This window comes from Eufriesea mexicana, unplaced genomic scaffold (assembly GCF_001483705.2).
Source record: "Eufriesea mexicana isolate 0111107269 unplaced genomic scaffold, ASM148370v2 scaffold1653, whole genome shotgun sequence".
Classification (NCBI taxonomy): domain Eukaryota; kingdom Metazoa; phylum Arthropoda; class Insecta; order Hymenoptera; family Apidae; genus Eufriesea; species Eufriesea mexicana.
This window is the reverse complement of record NW_016909884.1, coordinates 2,664,873-2,684,396: the sequence shown is the minus strand read 5'-3', so window position 1 is coordinate 2,684,396 and position 19,524 is coordinate 2,664,873. Positions and strand designations below refer to the sequence as shown.

Sequence of the window (19,524 nt, the reverse complement as noted above, 5' to 3'; positions counted from 1 at the left end):
TATTAATAAATTTTGTAACTTAAAATAATTAAAAATTATATTTTATGAAATATAAAATGAAAATTTATTTTTCAGAATATGGCTTTTTTTGGCAAGATTATCTGGATGCTACAAATAGTGTTGAAGTACCACAAATTATGTTTCCACATGTTGAGTTAACACTTCAGAGTGGTATTGAGATTGGAATGTCTCTTGAAGTACCAATTCCAAAGAAAGCAGATAAAGAAGATACCAATTATTGGGTGGCTTCTATTGTCATGGCATGTGGACCTTTATTGCGATTACGTTATTTTGGTGGAGATGATAGATCATTGGAATTTTGGTTCAATCTCACAAAAGAAGCTGCTCATGAATTAGGATGGTGTGTGAAAAATAATAAAAAATTGGAACCAACAGATATTATATTCCAAAGGTCACCAGACTGTATAGAAAAATTGTCTGAATTTTTATCAACAGCTCGAAGTGTTCCACCAGAAATGTTATCAGGAGTCAGTTAGAAATTTGTAAAAAGCAGTTATAACAAAAGTTGTAGTTTAATTTGCTAATTATAATTTGTTTTATGTAGGATGGTCTAAGCATGACAGAAAGAATCAAGCAAGGCATGAAAGTTGAAGTTAGTGATATATTACATCCATATAAACTATGGGTAGCTACGGTAAGAAATAATATATAAATTGTTATCTATGTGTACTATTTTCTCATTAATTATACTTTCTAGATTATAGAAAATGTAGGAGGACGACTTCTATTACGATATGATGCTCCTGGTTCTTCACGTAAAGATTTTTGGATGTTCTGTACATCAGAACATCTTCATCCTTATGGATTTGCATCTAAGTCTGATTCTACTTGGTTTTTAGAACCACCCAGTTCTATAGTAGAGATGCATACATATGAAGAATGGAAAGATCTATTAGAGTCTGTACCAAAAAATTATGATCTTCCAGAAGAATTATTTCATAATACTATAAATCATCCAAAACACGAATTTAAAGTTGGCATGAAATTGGAAGCATTAAGTCCAATTGATCAGATAAAAATATGTCCAGCTACTGTTATAAAAGTTTTTGATGACATTTATTTTCTTGTACATATTGATACATATGATGAAGTGTCAAAAGGAATGGATATTGAAACATGTATGTACAATAGTACAGAGAAAAATACCTGGCTTTGTACAGCAGAGCATCCATACATTTTTCCAGTTGGATGGGCAAAAAAACACAATATCAAGTAAGCCTTCAACCATGTTGTAAAATGTAAATGAGAGAATAAAGTAAGAGAGTTAATTAAATGTTATTATATATATTAAAATATAAAAATGTTTATTAAAATTTATTTATAAAAATCTCAAAGTATTTGTTTTTGCATTTCATATTAAAAATATAAAAAATCTTTTTGATAAGAAAATAATTATTTTTCAAGCTATTTGTTTGCAATTTTATTACATCCCAAAGATGTTAATTTTTTAATATATTTAGTTATTTACAATTAATTCAGACATTTATATTGTAATTTAACATTTGAATGATTTTTAGAATTGTACATCCAAATGGTTGGACTCCAAAAGAAGACGAATTTGATTGGGATGAATACTTAAAAGATACTCAAGCAACTGCTGCAGAAGAAAAATTATTCTCAGAAAGACAAAGTGCCACTGATGCTGGTTTTGAATGTGGTATGCGATTAGAGGCAGTTGATCCAGAACATGAAAATGTTATATGTGCCACACATATTACAAAAATTGTTGAAAATCTTCTATGGTTAAAATTAGATAATTATGAAAATACAAAACCAGAACATATAGTTGATATGTATTCCTTACAAATATTCCCTGTTGGTTGGTGTGAATCTAATCATTATCCATTGAAACCACCAAAAGACTATATGGAAATTTGTAAACAACTACAAATGCCTACAAAAGAAGAAAAAAAAGCTAATGTCTTAGATATACCAATATCTGAACCACGCTCTTCATTATGGTGCCCAAAGATATATTTCAATTACCGTTGTTTTACGGGTCCTATGATTTCTAAAGGGAAATTAGCAACTCTGCCGAAAGCGGTAGGACCGGGCCCCGTAATTTTAGTTATGAGAGAAGTTTTATCAATGATTGTATCTGTGGGATACAGAAGCGCTCGGATATTAAAAGTGCTTCAGTGTGATTCAAAACCAGATCCAGGATATCATTTAGAAGTTCTAAAAGCTAAACATAAAAATAATACATATCGCGCGAGTGTTGCTGTAGTTACATCTGGAGATATGGTGGCTGACTTTTGCAGAAATATCTGCAAAAAATTAATGGTATGTCCAAATTTATTTGGTCCTTTGTATGTACCTGAAAATGAATGTCCAGATAAGTGTCATAAAACATCAAAAGCAAAATTCAGTAAGTATCATTTCTATTACATTAATGGTTTATGTATTCTTTATCTTCATTACTTTATTAATGTTAAGCAATTTTTTACTTCAGCAGCATCTGTGGGTACTGGACGAAGAGGTAAACCAAAGGGTTATACAAGTATTATGGTACAAAAACCAAAACCATGGGGTGGCAGGAGAAAAAGAAGACGTGGAAGATGGGCAAACAGAGAAAAAGAAAGTCATGAAGATATTGAACATGAAGATGAAATGCCATTTATGTCATTAGATTTAGCAAAACACGTATCAGGAATTGAAGAATCACTTGATGGAAGGCCACCACTTTCTGAAATAGATATTATGATTCAAAAAGGTTTAGAGAAAGAAGAAAAATCTGATGAATTTAAAACTGAGCCTCCTTCAAGTAATGCATCAGATGACTCTGGAAGTTCATTTAATGATAATAGAAAGGCAAAAGATGGAGGAAGTCCTAGTAGTTTAAATAACAAACAGCATTCGTCAAAGTTTAGCCAAAGTTCTACTGTTACTAGGGCAAGTAAGAGGGAACGAGATTGGGATACAAGTATTGAATCTGATGGCTCAGATGGAGAATCGGAATATGTAAAAATGCAAAAAAAACAAAGGCGACCAAAAACGCGAAAACTTGATTCAAATCCGTTGTTTTGGAGTGTAGACGATGTTTTTAGATACTTAAGAAAAACGAATGATTGTAAAGATATTGCATATCGAGTGAAACAAGAGGTAGGGTATATAAAAATATATAGGGGAGTTATAAAATATATAAATACATTCTATTAATTTATTTTTCTTTTTTTACAGGAAATTGATGGACTAGCATTTTTGTTATTGAATTTGCCATCTCTTACACAACATATGAAATTGCGAACGAGTTTAGCTATGAAACTCTGTCGTCATGTTGAACAAGTTAAAGTCACGTTTTTCTTACGACATATAAATGAAGTAGAACCAGAACAGTATCAAATTGTATAATTTAATAATTAGGAATTCAATTTATTATATTATTTATATAGTGTAATATAGTGTATCATGAGAGGACACAAACATCAAAATGTTTACTGTATAAAGAATGACAAAATGACTTTTAATTTATACAAATACGCAAGACTGCATTACTTTTAAATAGATATACAATGTATTTAATTATGCTCTTGTATATTTAAATTATTTTTGTTATATCATGTTTTTTAATGAAATTAAATTTTACTAATTAAACTGACTAATCAGGAAAATACCTAAAATATCAAGGTATATCTTTATTTTTAAATTGTACAAAATCTGTATAAAAAGACTACGATCACGAATTTTCTTCTATCGTTAATCTTGCTGTTATTAATATTTATAAAGTATAAACCTGTTAAATTTTTATTTTGTAAATTGACAATAAAGCAATAAATTTATAATTGCCAAGAAATCGTGTTTTAATGCAACGATCCGAAATACACGTTTAAACTTGTTTCGCGTAACTCTATCTAAATTTGTAACAATGCTCTTGCATGTTCTATAGACCTGACTGCAGCTTTTGATACTTTGCCAAATACATATTCACGTCGAGGCTAGAATGTCAAATAAGCATTGCAAATGAATTAAAAAATATTAAACTCCCTTTGGACGACTATATATTCATCTATTTGTATTATATACTTCATCCTAGCTCAAGTAATATAACTTAATCAGCAATTACCAATATTTCTTTTATGTCATTTTTTCCATCAAGCTAAGGTTTCCGTCATTTCTTCGAAGTATGCATTAAAAGGTTTAGTTTACATATTTAAGTATAATAAATGTCATATAGCTCTCGATATATGAGGGAAATATAATTAACAGGGCGAGACTTCAAGAACGAAACAAAAGAAATATGATATACAGTACGAACGTATTTGGTATCCAACATGTTTCGTAAAATATATTCTTTCTGTACACGATCTATCAATTGCCGTCAGAAAGAATGATGCGTTGACTGTTTTGTAACCAATGTACGTCATCACTCTCTGTGTGGCTCAAATATATGAATACTAAATATGTTCATGTACGTAATTATTAATATAATTTGTATTCGAAATAGATAACGCGATCGTACATCTTAGCTTCCTGGAGTACAAGAAAAATCATTGATTTTACTGAATATGCGTATAACTTGCAGCATATGGCTTGACCTATATTTTTATACCAAGTTTCTGATCGAAGTTTAAATTTACACAAACGTATTTCTTATCACAGTAGGGATCTGTTATTGGCTTTTCAAAGATATATCAAAGTTATCTTATTACAATATTTGTATCTCTACCATGAATATAAACACATTAAAATATATACCATTTCTACATGATTATTTCTATTAATATTATATTTTCTATTACCGTTCTCATAAATCGGACAGTATTTTATTAAACCTTATTTCAGTTAGCTGTCAATCATAAAGAATGTATTGATTTTTTACACACGCATCATGGCGGAAATTATATGTATGATACAAATTTCACATTTGAAAAATGTTATACTATACTTACAATCCAAAAAAAACAAATTACATGCATGTAACGATGTATAATTTAACTCCGTTCATCTTCATTTTTAAAATGTATCACTTCCCCCTTTTGCAAAATATACGCAGCTGCACTTTAAGATACTATACATAGAATTACGTTTACTTAAAGGACGCGCCTTTTTTAAATCTGGCGCGACAGTATCTTCGATCTGTTTCGACCGTTATTGGCCAAGGGACACTCACTCCTATAAAGGAATATTCATACCATTTAGTGAACTGAATTAAAGAAAAAAAGACTTTTACAAAGAACTGTAAATATTTGACTTTGCATTTAACAAAAAAATATTAATAAAAAGTTTCATAAACAATTATTTTATCATATAACGCATTTATATCCCTGCACAGTAATCTTAAAAATGTCAAATCTTTTCATAGAGTACCTCAATGTGAGTGGTTCGTAAAGTTCAGTGAAAACATAGTAGTGTGAATCAGTGTGATCAAGGCGTTAGGTGGGGATCGAGTCTGCATACATGCAACGTGCACATCTACACTAGTGTACAGTACCGTACGGTGCGTTACGTGTGCGAGTCAGTGGTTTTTCGATGATGCTTTGGTGATGACGGAATTTTAACATTTAAACGTGTTCCAAAACGTTGAAATAGGTGAGCTGCTCATTACGGTAAACGAAAGAATTACTTCTTAGTAACGTAGATCAAGGCATTGAAAAAAATTCGTAAAACGAACGAAGCGTCTGCGATCAATGTTGGTTCGCGGGTGTGCCCGTTTGCCCAGCCCCGTGTGTTCCCTTTTTCCCTTTTGGTCCCCATGGGAAATCTGTTCTCTAATTAGCACTTGATCGATACAGATTTTTTTAAACATTACATGAACAAAGTAAACGTGTTATGAAAAAGATAGATGATTGAAACGGCGGTAAAATTTCCATCAGCGATGTTGTGATTTCGAAGGACAACTTCGGTGAGATCATCCTAACACCATCACCTGTTCCGGCAATTGTTCGCGATTCTGGAATTATGTTATATATACCTGTTTCATTTTATCTGATTTCACTGTAAAAATATAGACTTTACATAGTATTCATAAAATATTACAAATTTTATTACACTACTAGCCGGTCTACTAACACGTTTAATTTTCTATATTGTTCGTCCCTTTTGGAGAGCACGCCCATTTTTCACGTCTCCATTAGCAACAATCCGTCACAGGATTTGAAAATTTCTTTTTACTCATTCGCTCTTTTCAAAATCATTAAATTATGCGATTTTATATATTCATCCTGACATTCTTGCATACAATCTGTACACACATACATATATACAAAGTGGTCAAATGATATTTAATCCAACGTTGTACCAAAAAAGTCCCTTATGAATGCGAATCGAGTTTGCAAAGGCTAATGTGATGATTTCAATTGTCGGATTCATTTGAATCATGAAGATTAAAATGGACGAACCTATAGAATCTTTAAATTTATAATTTATATCACTTAAAAGAAATTTAAAATTAATGCAAAATTTAAATTCAATCTCATATACTTTCAATTATTTATTTAGTGAAAAATTTTAATATTTTATAAAAATTCATTTTGTTTCTTTCCAAAAATATTTACGCTTAAAAAATTAAAGGAAATTTCTTTTTAGATCAAGAAAATATCGGCCGATCATGAAGTTCATCGTGTGTATTATCTCAACACTGATACTGCAAGCATCGGCTTTAAGTGAGTGCAATTCCGTCATCACGTTTTATATCGGTGACAATAAATTCGAAGTAATACTTATTACGATCAATCAGTTTTCATGTAACAATGTGTGATTTTTAATTATAGTTTATGTCCTGGATATTATAGGAGGTGAAAATAGTAGTAAACGCCAGATGCACCTAATTATTTTCACATAGAACAGATAGCTCTTTTAATACAAAAAATTTGTTATATTATTAGCGATTATAAAAAAATATTTTTTAGCTTTTACCTGCTTCTGTAAAACACCAAATGAATTTGGCCTAATGCAATTATAATGTATTGAATTAAGAGATGATATTCTAGGAAAGCATTTTAATTTCATTATATTTTACTACATTCCAAAATTCACTTCCTTTGTCATTTTGTTTTCATTTTATAAAAATAATTTTATTAATTTTTCTTTATTTAAATAGTTATGTTAATTTTATTAAAATGAAACATCTCACTATTGCATAATACATATTTGGTTACATATCATATCAGTAAATTATTTTGTAATGTGTAACAATGATACACATTTGTCATTTGTATCTTCCATTAGTCCAATCTCCACCACGGATATCCAAACAACCCCTGACAGATGAACAGTTATTTCAAGTGGCTCAAGCGAAGATTAATGAGAATGACAAACCATTTTTAATTGAATGTGAAGCAGAAGGAGAACCTGCTCCAAGGTAAAATGCATTTAATTGCAAAGTACGTAAAATATATATGTCACGTTCTATATGTTTATAAAAAATATACTATTAATTTTTATCAAACATTTATATTGAACAAACGATATGAAATGTATTCAAAGAAATTACTTTTTATTAGTATTTCTTAATACTGTTCATAAAAAAAGAACACTTTACAAATGAGAATTAATTATTCAGTAATGTAATGTTAGGAACACATTTTCCATAAAGATTTTATTCATGTAGTTTTATTGCACTTGTATGCAATGCACTATAAGTGCTCCATCTCTGTCTTGCAAAGAAGCCAGAGTAACTGATCTTAATTACCAGAATGACCTCATAGCCTTAGGGGGTATAAAGTTACTAGTACTGATAAAGATACCTAACTTGTGGTGTGAATTGTAGATGTAAGGGAGTGGTCTGACAATATACTAAAGGAAAATAGAAAACATTATTACCACATTGTGATTTGTTTTTACTTTATCATGGTCAATACTATACCATATTTAACATGACAGTTTACTAGTAATAAGTAATATATTTAATGTTCAATATAAAATATGAGATTGTTTAAAATATTTGTAATGTAAATATAAATTTTATTTAATAATTTCATTTAGGTATCGATGGATTAAGAATGGAAAAAATTTTGAATGGCCAGTATATGATGATCGTATATCTCAACAACCTGGTAGAGGTACATTAGTGATATCAAAACCACGAGATGAAGATTTGGGTCAATACCAATGCTTTGCCGAAAATGAATGGGGAATTGCAACATCTAATTCAGTTTTTGTTAGGAAAGCTGAACTGAACTCATTCAAAGAGCAAAATTCTATAAGTCTAGATGCAAATGAAGGACAACCATTTAAATTAACTTGTCAACCACCAGATGGTTGGCCAAAACCGAATGTATATTGGTTAATTCAAGATACTGCCGGAGGTATCAAGTCGATTAATAATTCGCGAATGACTTTAGATCCTGAAGGAAATCTTTGGTTCAGCAACGTTACAAGAAACGATGCCTCTGACGATTTTTATTACGTATGTGCAGCTACATCTGTATTTAGAAATGAATACAAATTAGGAAATAAAGTTGTATTGCATGTTATCTCTTCAGGGATATCTGCTAGTCAAAACAAACATGATCCTGTTAAACAATATGTTAGTAGGAAACATGAAGTTGCCTTACGCGGTAAAAAAATTGAATTATATTGCATATATGGTGGAACACCACTGCCACAGATAGTATGGAGTAAAAATGGTGAAGTAATTAGAACTAATGATAGAATTATGCAAGGAAATTATGGTAAATCTTTGATTATCAATCATGTCAATTTCAAAGACGAAGGAACATATACTTGCGAAGCATCAAACGGGGTAGGTGATGCAAAATCGTACTCCATACATCTACAAGTAATGGCGGTACCGTATTTCACTATCGAGCCTGAAATTATAAATGCAGCAGAAGATGAAACTGTTGAATTTAAGTGTGCAGCTGATGGAGTACCTGTTCCTGAGATAAAATGGATCTATAATGGCAAACCAATATCAGAAGCTCCGCCAAATCCTCGTAGAAAAGTTACACCAAATTCTATTGTTATCGAGAAATTAACCAAAAAAGACACTGGAAATTATGGTTGTAACGCAACGAATTCATTGGGTTACGTATATAAGGACGTGTATGTAAATGTCTTAGCTTTAGAACCCGAAATTACACAACCTCCCGTTTTTATCGCTACAGTTGATGGCAAAACTGTGAGAATTACCTGCCGTGTATTTGGAGCACCAAAACCAAGCGTAAAATGGATTCGAAACGGACAAGAATTAACTGGAGGACGATATAAAACTTTAGATTCTGGCGATTTAGAAATCGAGAATGTAATATTCTTAGATGCTGGCAGCTATACATGCCACGCGTCCAATAAATTTGGAGATGTAAAAGCCTCTGGTCAGCTAGTAGTAAAAGAGCATACGAGAATTACAGATAAACCGGAGGATTATGAAGTTGCTGCAGGTTCTACTGCAACCTTTAGATGTAACGCTGTTACGGATTCAAGTTTAACACTTACAATTGACTGGTTATCTAACGGCGAACCCATCGATTTTGAGATGGAACCACGATTCATACGAAGCACTGATTACTCTTTAATGATCACAAAAACGACTGAGCTAGATTCTGGTATTTACACTTGTGTTGCTCATACAGAGTTGGATGAAGCAAAGGCACAAGCTACATTAGTTGTACAAGACGTACCAAACCCGCCAAAATTAATTAGTGTAAAGTGTATGGCATCTGAAGCTAGTATACATTGGACTCCGATGGGTGATAATAGAGCCCCAATTTTGCGATATACTATTCAACATAATACCACTTTCACACCAGATACATGGGAAATATCAAGAGATACTGTACCAGCAACTGAACAAACATATGTTGTTCCAATGTCACCTTGGGCTAACTATACATTTCGTGTGTTAGCATGGAATAAAATAGGTCCATCATTACCCTCATCGCATAGTGACGTATGTACCACATTGCAAGATGTTCCCTATAAAAATCCTGATAATGTTATGGGTAAAGGAACAACACCACAAAATCTCGTTATATCTTGGACAGTAATGCCACAAATCGAACATAATGCACCCAAATTTATGTACAGAGTATACTATAGACGTGATATACCAGGAGAAAAATGGACTATGGAAGATATAACAGATTGGAAAAAAAATAGTTTAGTCGTGGACAATCAACCAACTTATCAGAAGTATAAGATTAAAGTGGTAGCTATTAATGAAAGAGGAGAATGTAAAGTTGCACCTGATGAGATAACTGGATATTCTGGAGAAGATGGTTTGTTGATTTTATTGTATTATTTCTTTATCCTATTTTAAATTTCTTGTATAATTAAGGCTATTTAAAACATATAATGTTATAGTACCTCTGCAAGCACCAAGCAATTTTACATTAAATCAAGTAAAATCAAGTACAAGCGCACAATTCTCATGGAATCCAGTTCCTGAGGAGTCTGTACAGGGTGAGTTACAAGGATATAAAATACAAACATGGACAGAAAAAGATGGTGAAAAGGGAATGCGAGAAATCGATATAAGGGGTGGTAATAGAACCCATGCATTGGTTACCAAGTTTGTTCCTTTCAGCAAGAATTACGTTCGAATATTAGCATACAATGGACGGTAATGAATATTAAAATAGCAATTTATAAGTTTTTATATGTTACTTCACGTATAGCGAAAATATTTTTGTATTAGATATGCTGGACCACCTTCTGAAATTTTAAGTTTTGATACACCAGAAGGCATTCCAGGAACAGTCCTCAGTCTCGAGGCGTTCCCGATGGGTTCTAGCGCTTTATTTTTAGTATGGACAAAACCTGCGGAACGAAATGGTATTCTAACTGGCTACAGAATATATTATGAACTCGTAAATGGAACCAGATTTGGTCCTCTGCTGGAAAGAAAACCATTTATTGGAGACCCAGAAGCCACCAGTGCAAAACTAGCAATGTTATCACCCGATACGAAGTATCGTGTACACATCCGAGCAACAACAAAAGTTGGTGAAGGAAATGAGTATGTATTGTTACTTACTATCTTAATTTCAAATCATTTGTTTCTCCTCCCTTGCTTTTTTTTGTCATACTTAATACATTATTTCATGTTTACTTAGCTACTTCATTGAACAAAAAACGCGCACATCCCAACGTCCCGATATACCTCTATTTACTTGGGAAACTATACCAAAAGAAAATGGATATTCGAATGTAAGAATTATCTGGCAGTTGAATCTCAACGGGAATCCAGGAAGTCACTTTTTCGTGAAGTACAAACTTAAGGGCGAAACAATTTTTCTCGAAACTGAACCAGAATATTATTCGAATACGATAGAAATTCGTGGGCTTCAAAGTGGCGAAACTTATGTGATGTCTGTCGTCGCTGTTGATGGTAACTGTTTCACGGAAAGTGAACCGCAGGAAGTAGAAACTAGCAGCGAAGGTCCCATCATACAGCCTAAAGAGAATGTCGCTACTGCTGGATGGTTTATAGGAATGATGTTAGCAATTGCCTTCCTCCTTTTGGTACTTATAATTGTGTGCGTTATTAAACGTAACAGAGGTGGAAAGTACGCGGTGCATGAGAGAGAGTTAGCTGCTGGACGTGGTGATTATCCAGATGAAGGCGGTTTTCATGAATATTCTCAACCTTTAGACACCAAATCAGCAGGTGGTCGCGCGTCTTTGGCATCTTCTTCTCACCAAGATGGAAAACATCCTGAATCTGATACTGATTCTATGGCAGAATATGGAGAAGGAGATACAGGTCAGTTCAAAAGATAATAACAACTTATTTAGATTAAGTCAACGAAGTAACAAGGTAATTACAGTAGTTGGTATTAAAGTTTAATAACGCATGCATTTAAATTCTCGCACGTATAAATACAAAGGAGAGCATGAATACAAATATTTATATTTTATTTCCATTTTACACACATGCAAAGTACGGTAAAACATTTATTTACATATTATTTATTTTCTTGCCTTAGCACTTTAATTTATATTACGTTTTTGTTCCACGATTTTATTTTGGTTCGTTGCTTGACTTAATACAGAAGGTATGAACGAGGATGGATCATTCATTGGTCAGTATGGTCGACATCGTAAACAAGAACCAAATTCACAAGCATTTGCTACTTTAGTTTAAGGTAGGTTAAGTAATGTATTCATAAAGCAGATTACAGTATTAATAGTTTATATTTTTCAAATGATGATTCCTAATGAAAATTTGTAAATTGCGATTGTTATTCTGTTGAAGGTCGTTTCACAGAAGATGGCTCTTTCATTGGACAATATGGGCCCAAAGGTAGACCGGAAGAAACACCGCCCATTCCAAGCGGCACTATGGCTACATATGTGTAACCTCTGGTATTATCTTATTCAAGCCGCATAAAAATTGTTTTTTTTCTTTGTCAAGGGTAAGGTTTTCAATCCTTACCAGCCGCAGCAGCTCTGCTATGCACCTTGCGCTGGGCGCAACGTCCAACACTATACTGCCAATTAGACTTTGGTTTTGGGTTTTATAGTTCAAATAGAAAGATAAGTAAATGTTTCTATGTCAAGCCAAGTAAAGACTATACAAGTCATGCACAGTGTTTGTACATTTGTGTCATTTAAAAAATAATTCTTTTTGAATATTTAACATATGTATACATATGTGTTATTCGAGTATTTTAGCAATCCTTAGTATTTTTGGGAAGGTTGATCTACGATAATTATTTTATCTATGTAATTGTGGTGATTATAAAATACAATTTGTTAGTCGATTGTAAATTATTTACAATTAATGGATTTGTTGAAGATCTTTGACTAATTATAAAACCCAAAGACGATAGGTGTCTCATAGCGTGCAAGCTATTTATGGACATAATATAGTAGAAAGTATTCTAGCATCGACCGTAATATTTGACATGGCCAGATTGAAAATTAACACTTCAGATCATCACAGGGTATACGAGTTATGTTTATATTGTTCTAAGTATGTATGACACAAAAAAGAAATTTAAAGCACTTTTAAGGCTGCATATAGGGTTCACGTCTTTCAAATGAAGATAATCAGTATCAATAATTCGTATTACCCAAAAATTAGTTAATACGCGACACAGGCTGGTGTTACTTATATGCAATCTTGAAAACGAAAGGACTGACATCGAGTATAGTGTTGCAATCTGGCCTGGACTGAAACTAATTTTAATTAAAGAATGAAAAAATTGTTCTAAGGTCCTTTAGATGCAATCAATTTTTACTCTGCCGACAGAGGGCCAAATATAATGAATCAGTGACTATCTACAAATATTGTGCACGTGCACTTTCATTAATAATACGCAAACAAAAATATATGAAAGATATTACTATTATTATTATTATTATTATTATTATTATTATTATATTATTATATTATTGTCATCATCATCGTTATCATCATAATCATCATAATCATAATCATCATCATCATCATCATCATCTTGTCGTCGCCGTCGTCATCATTATTATTATTATTGCTAGAATATTAAAAAAAAAACATTGTACATGCACTATAGTAGTTTAAAAAAAATGTCACATGGCCTCTAATTGTTGCTCTTTGTATGTGAAACGTGCTTTAGCTGAGAACGAAAGTCCTTTTTATTCTTATTAATGTTTATTTTACTTTTGATAATTTTATTATAATTCAATCAATATAGGATATAATTTAATATATAAAAAAAATTATTGAATATATAGAGACGTATATTGATTATTAATTAAACTTAGAGTTAAAAGAATGCGATCACATGAGAGCAGCTATTATTACGTTTTAGTGTATGAAATGTTATTATAAAAATTATAGGGAGTTCGTTAATTTCTCCAAGAATAAATTTAGTGTTTTTTATTTACTGTATTAAATTAACATATTCAATGCAATGTACAGGTTGTCTGCAAAAGTGTCGTGAGCAAATATATCAGGTACAAAAATAAAAAAGGTACAAAATATAGAATACTTACAATACATGTGCGCGTAAAGTTCGTAAAAATCTATATGATCTGTCAAAAGGATATACACCTCTCAATCTACAAAAAAAAAAATCAAATTGAAATGCAATTATTCTTCCAAGTTGACTTCTAAAATTTTAATGAGTACCATTTTTAACAAAAACCATTTCAAATTTTATTTGATAAAAAAATTCATAAATTTTCAATTTTGATCAAGGTCTTTTTTGCCGATTATCCTGTACAAATGACTTGGACGTCACGTAATTTTTACGAACTCTATATATATAAATATATACGTACATATATAGGCGCCTACAAAAAGAATGTATTGTAAATGAAAGAAAACAATAATTTATTGTAAAGATACTAAAATATATTTAAAAAACGCGGAGACATGTATGTAATATATTAAAACGTCATTAATCATAAACTTATATTAAATTATATATTTGCCAGGATAAGCATCCGACGTCCAAGTCAAAATATAGGCGTATACAATTACGTTTCAATGTATTTTTCTAATTGTACTATCTTCTGTATATTTTCGAAGTATGTCTAAATCATGTTCATTAAGGTTTGAATCTCTGGTTGGTTGAAACACATAGTAACTTATGTGAACTTCCAATACTTTCGTACGAGTTACTGGTGTTTTGATACTTTTAATATATTTTGATACTTTTTCTTTATTTCACTTGTTATATACATAGAGAGATTTTTTGTATCCACGATAGAAACTTAAGTGTTTAGCATGAAACATTCGTGAGTTGGATCTGATTTTTTTTTATAATTAACAATTTTATTTATACCGCCGAAAGAATGACACCGTGTTAGCGTAGTGAACACAGATTTATATTAAAAAACAAGTATATATAAACTTTCTACAAAACAGTGTTCATTTTACAACGACAAGACAGCACATGTTATACATTTAAATGTATTAACAAAAATAACAAAACATAACAGATACGCTCATTTATACATGTGTGCGTCTATCGTGCTAACTTTTGCTTGTATATTACCTTATTACTATTAAGATACCAATGTGTTTTCCGATGGAAAAACGTATAAAAGTGCATGTCATCATAAAAGACACATTATTATACGTATTTCTGGCGGTGCCATCGTTTCAATATTTTTTCTACGGAGTAAAGTTTACAGAGTTTAGCAATCTGGTTAAAAGTTCTTTCATCTCCCCGTAGTGCAACAGAGATTGAGAGTATGTATTACATTATGTTAAAAATGTTATGTAAAATTTCAAAGCGATTTCGCCTTGTGTTCAACCGTTTATCAGCGACTAGAATAACGCGCATTCCAATGCCTGTGTAACATCTCCCATGTCAATAAAAAGAAGAATAAATTACAAATAATAAATAAACAAATCAAAATCTTTAAACAACCAAAAAACGTAAATTTAGGATTACTGATTATTCTTTCTATCGTGCTTTTATCATCTCTTACCAATTAAACTTGTAACTTTTGATAGCAGAAATATGACGAGATAGAAAACGTTCCATGCTTTCTATTTTATTTGACAGGATATTGAATGCTTTCTACTACAGGTCGGAAAAAGGTGGAATAAGCAATGACTGGGACCCCCTGCGGTTTTGCCGGAGACCTTGTTGCACTGTCCTCGAGGCAATGGTGGCTTGTATTGTATAAGAATGCATTCGGGCGCTCAAGCAAGGGCTGTGCGGACAGAAGTCGAACGAGATGTGACCGATAATGTAATTATGCGGGACAGGTTTTTTGTGCCGGTACTCTAACTTGATCTCGAGAGAGTCGCTCTCTCTTTCTTTTTTTTACCTGTGCTTCTCTTTCTCTTTCATCCCCTTCTTTACCAACATTTCCTTTTTCCATCTCTTTCCTACGTACCTTGATCTCTGATCTATCTTTTCCTTTTATCCAACTCTCTTACTCTTTCCTTTCTTTTTCTGTCAAAGTTTTCCCATTTCCATCGGTTCCTTTTCCTGGTCGCTAATCCCATATTTCGATATCCCCTCACTTTGTGGATATATCTCTATCATTGTTACTTGTCCAGTGTCAAAAGAGTGATGGAAAAGGATGAAATGGGAAGGCGGGCCGACGGCGGAGAAACAGCACAATCGGGCCGCTGCCGTCAGATACATGCATCGACGCAGCGCCTGGCTGCCTGCTGGAGGAGCTATATGTTCATGTAGGAGCCGAGGTCGTGTGCGTTTATGTCCTGCAGGAGAAGAAGAGGTAAGGTCGATGCATACGAGAGAGAAAGATAGTATATACAAGTTGCACATGCAAGGTAAGAATTACAGCGATAAGTAGATATACTGGAATGAAAATACATAAATCACGTTACCTCAATCAGCGTAGAATAAAATATTTTAACGCCTGTTACGATAATAAAGAATTACAATCATACAAAAAAAAAAAATCATCTAATGTACTTTCTTAAATTACTTTCTTTGAATTTTTCTTTTCACGAAGCAGATTCTCTTTTCATTATTCTTGCAAAATAATGTAAAAAAGTAACAATTTTTATTGCAATTTGTTCGTTACAATTATCATACCATAGCTAACAGCTGATTTGATTTTGCAGACACGACCGAACGAGCTCCTTCGTTAATACCGATCGAAACAGATCAACCATTAGCGAATCGACATTTAAAAAGCTCGGGACGATACATGGTTTTGCGTAATGCTCTGTCGTGTACGTCTGTTGGTGATTCGTAGCGAATCCAATTAGGTTTGCGACGGTTGGACAAAAACATTCGATCGGAAATAAACCGGCACCGGTTGCTCCTCGCGGGGACGGCCCTCAAGACTTGCTTCCCCGTTCGTGAGCAGTGTATAATATACGTTCGGATCAATTGTACGTTGTGTATCAGACGAAACCGCCTTTCCTTCTTGTCCCGCCGGTAATATACAGCGCGTGATTCTCCTGAGCTGCGGTTTATTGAATATCCTTTAATTTCGTCTGGTTATTAAACGCTCGACATGTATTTCAGTCACTAAAAATTGATTACCCGATGGAGATTTCAATACCCATGAAATTGATTATCTCTGTTTTCATTTTTTTCTGCTCGTCATTTGATGTGTAAACACGGCGCAAAACCACCTTAATTTGGACCTGCAAAAAATGTTATATATATGTATATATATACATATAGACGTCATTACGTAATTTTATTGTTGTTTAAATATAAAATAAAAGAGATTCAAGGGGCACTTTTTAAAAAAAAAAAAATACCAAGAATTCGCGTGGTGAGCTGTTACTGAACTTTGTATATCTTTCAATCGACCAAACAGAGTAATAATAGCTCTGCGCACGGGAAGATCGTTTCTCTTTTCTGAATTACCCTGTATGCACGTTCGTTTCGTGCACAGTGAAAGAAGGATGGAAGAAAAAAAAGGGCGAAGAAGAGAAGGAGCAAGAAGAAAACCGAAGAGCCGTAAGAGATAACAATGGGCCATTTGTTAGATGGCCCAACCCTCGGACACAGCCTACAATGGACACTATTATCAACTATTCATTGAGTGTTCTGTTAAACCTGTTACTCGATGAATCCAGAACAACCCTGAACCTCCTTCAGAAATTGATTTTTAAAAATGAGGATATTTCCTTAGAGTTTTTGAAACTCTGCACATATGTTAGTAAAAATGTCATGGATTTATTAATGGAAAAAAATGATTAGTTGAGTCCACGTCTCTTGAAATTAATTACATTTGAACATAAAACTATAGATTTGTACGAATAATATAAAGATTGCTACAATTATAATTAGTACATACAGGAGTAACAATAGTTGGTAGGTTGTTATATTCAACGTGTTATGGTTGGAGTACTAAATTAAATATAGCTCCTTTCCCAAGAGCCGGAGATCCCACCGAAGACAGTTCACCACTCACAAGCTCGGTCCACGGCGATGCGTCTATCGCATATCATGTATTATTCATCGGTCGGGCTTTCATTCGAAGCCCGTGGTCAGAAATAGTAATGCAATCGCCAAGGATTTCATTATTATACGCTTGTTTTCTACTTTTGCGTTGATTTCTACGATATATAGAGGATCGTTTACTTTAATTTCGTGAATAGTCATGAAATCGCAAATAAACCTGGATGTTGTTCGTTATTTGACAAAGATAAATTGTTTCCTTCAAAGAATCCATTGTAGCCAACGAGAATCCATAATTTCGAAGATATCTGTCAATCATTACTACTAATTAGATAGAAATGCAAAAATGTTAAGTGCTAGAATGTATGTAAATATACTACTTATTACTTAAAATTACTTAAAATAAAAGCTTTATATTTTATCCGATGTGTTTCATAGTTGGAAGTTTAATAGTAAAAAGAGGGATACCGTGTATAAGGATACATATAGAAATCTCCTTTCCTTGAAATAATCAACTTCAAAAATCCAATAAGTGATCGCATACGTTCATGAAAACTAGGTTATGGACACGCTACAGATGTCTCTCATGTTTCCACACAATGTATGGTGATAATAGTCATTACCAAACACATTAATTCCTTACGAGAAAAAAATCTTTAAAAATTACTTTACATAAAAAAGGTATTGTATATAGCGTCGTATGTACCTTTCGTCACCTGCACCTGTTTGTAGAAAGTTTCCGACGATCTGGTATGTTCCTCGGAAGATCAATCGCGTCGCGAAGAGTTGTTCGTCTCTGTGAGGCGCGAAAAATGTTTGCGGCTTGACCGACCACAAGCGCCAGAGTGTAAAATCGTGCATGTCGTATATACCACGGTACCTAACAAGCCGGCCTTTGTAACGGATTGCAAAACGACCATGGAAATGTGGTCGAACATTCGACGAGAAGAATACCGTACTAACTAAGAAGAGCTCGACCAAGAGAACGATGAAATACCATCTTAAAATTTACTGTCCTTTCAAAATATATTTAAAAATTGTTATGTAATAAATATTATACGAAAAAATAAAAATAAAATACTAAAATACACGATACATTTATACTAGTATAACTAATTTGTTAATTCAAAGTATTTTAATATGCTATTAAAATTTAACAGTTGCTTTTCCACCCTTGTCATACTATTATTCGTGACCAGCAATCCGGTCTAGATGATTCGTTCTCAATTATTCATATTCGATGGGTTTCTGACACCTCGCGGGTTACTTGAGAGATTTAAAATGGGCTGAAAGATAATGATAAGTCAATGGCAGATCCAGTGTCGAGCTTGGGAACAAAGTCCAAACTGCAACAGTGAATTCTCTTTGCCGAATGCAAAGACAGACGGGGGAGGGACAAAGAGGAGAATAGAAGACGAAGTACGAAAGAGAATGGAAGAAGAAACGAAGAGGAGGAACCCGACCAAAGACGTTTAAAAACTGGTTCCTTCTACCCATTTCTTTTCACCTTATTTGCTAATCTGAATTCTGATTTCCATAAATCCGCGTATACGATATTCAAGTCCCAAAGAGATCAGTATCGGTTAGTAGACCATAAAATATGTCGACAGCGCTGTCTCTGATTTACCAGATGTTTATCTCTTGAGAAAACGGATTTAATTTTAATAAAATCATTTACAGACTTACCAGGTACACAAATTCATAATAACATAATTGTTATATAAGTAATTATAAATAATTTGAACCAATTCCTTTTACTTTTAATAATCGATAGATTTTATTCATG

General features: G+C 32.7%; 2 protein-coding genes and 1 long non-coding RNA gene across 4 annotated transcripts in view; 2 read left to right on the top strand and 1 right to left on the bottom strand.

The window, feature by feature from the left end:
• The window catches only part of LOC108548883 (scm-like with four MBT domains protein 1), a 4,227-nt gene extending 855 nt beyond the window's left edge, over positions 1 to 3,372 (top strand). The window contains exons 2-7 of the mRNA XM_017902015.1: positions 76 to 488; positions 566 to 655; positions 719 to 1,233; positions 1,539 to 2,389; positions 2,474 to 3,123; positions 3,202 to 3,372. Of these exons, the coding sequence (XP_017757504.1) occupies positions 76 to 488; positions 566 to 655; positions 719 to 1,233; positions 1,539 to 2,389; positions 2,474 to 3,123; positions 3,202 to 3,372 (2,690 nt within the window). The remainder of the gene's footprint in view (positions 1 to 75; positions 489 to 565; positions 656 to 718; positions 1,234 to 1,538; positions 2,390 to 2,473; positions 3,124 to 3,201) is intronic.
• Positions 3,373 to 5,442: 2,070 nt separating this feature from the next.
• On the top strand, positions 5,443 to 12,457 carry Nrg (Neuroglian). 2 transcript variants are annotated; one of them, XM_017902130.1, is made up of 10 exons: positions 5,443 to 5,550; positions 6,547 to 6,623; positions 6,732 to 6,755; positions 7,189 to 7,321; positions 7,945 to 10,178; positions 10,264 to 10,522; positions 10,598 to 10,918; positions 11,016 to 11,665; positions 11,955 to 12,047; positions 12,158 to 12,457. In XM_017902130.1, the coding sequence occupies exons 2-9, from the start codon at positions 6,569 to 6,571 to the stop codon at positions 12,044 to 12,046; spliced, it is 3,768 nt and encodes a 1,255-aa protein (XP_017757619.1). In that variant the 5' UTR covers positions 5,443 to 5,550; positions 6,547 to 6,568; the 3' UTR covers position 12,047; positions 12,158 to 12,457. The 2 variants fall into 2 exon arrangements, with proteins under 2 accessions (XP_017757619.1, XP_017757620.1); XM_017902131.1 differs by lacking the exon at positions 6,732 to 6,755.
• Positions 12,458 to 16,562: 4,105 nt separating this feature from the next.
• LOC108548923 (uncharacterized) lies at positions 16,563 to 17,763 on the bottom strand. The gene is made up of 3 exons (XR_001890288.1): positions 17,635 to 17,763; positions 16,869 to 16,972; positions 16,563 to 16,788 (listed from the first exon to the last, which is right to left on the bottom strand). It is a non-coding gene; the product is annotated as an uncharacterized LOC108548923 (long non-coding RNA).
• Positions 17,764 to 19,524: the final 1,761 nt, after the last annotated feature.

Excerpts from the sequence above, each read along its gene's own strand:
- Nrg (XM_017902130.1), top strand. The coding sequence starts at position 6,569 with ATGAAGTTCATCGTGTGTATTATCTCAACACTGATACTGCAAGCATCG. Across the intron at positions 6,624-6,731 it reads ACTGCAAGCATCGGCTTTAA|TTTATGTCCTGGATATTATA; the intron begins GTGAGTGCAATT and ends TTTTAATTATAG. Across the intron at positions 10,179-10,263 it reads TGGATATTCTGGAGAAGATG|TACCTCTGCAAGCACCAAGC; the intron begins GTTTGTTGATTT and ends ATAATGTTATAG.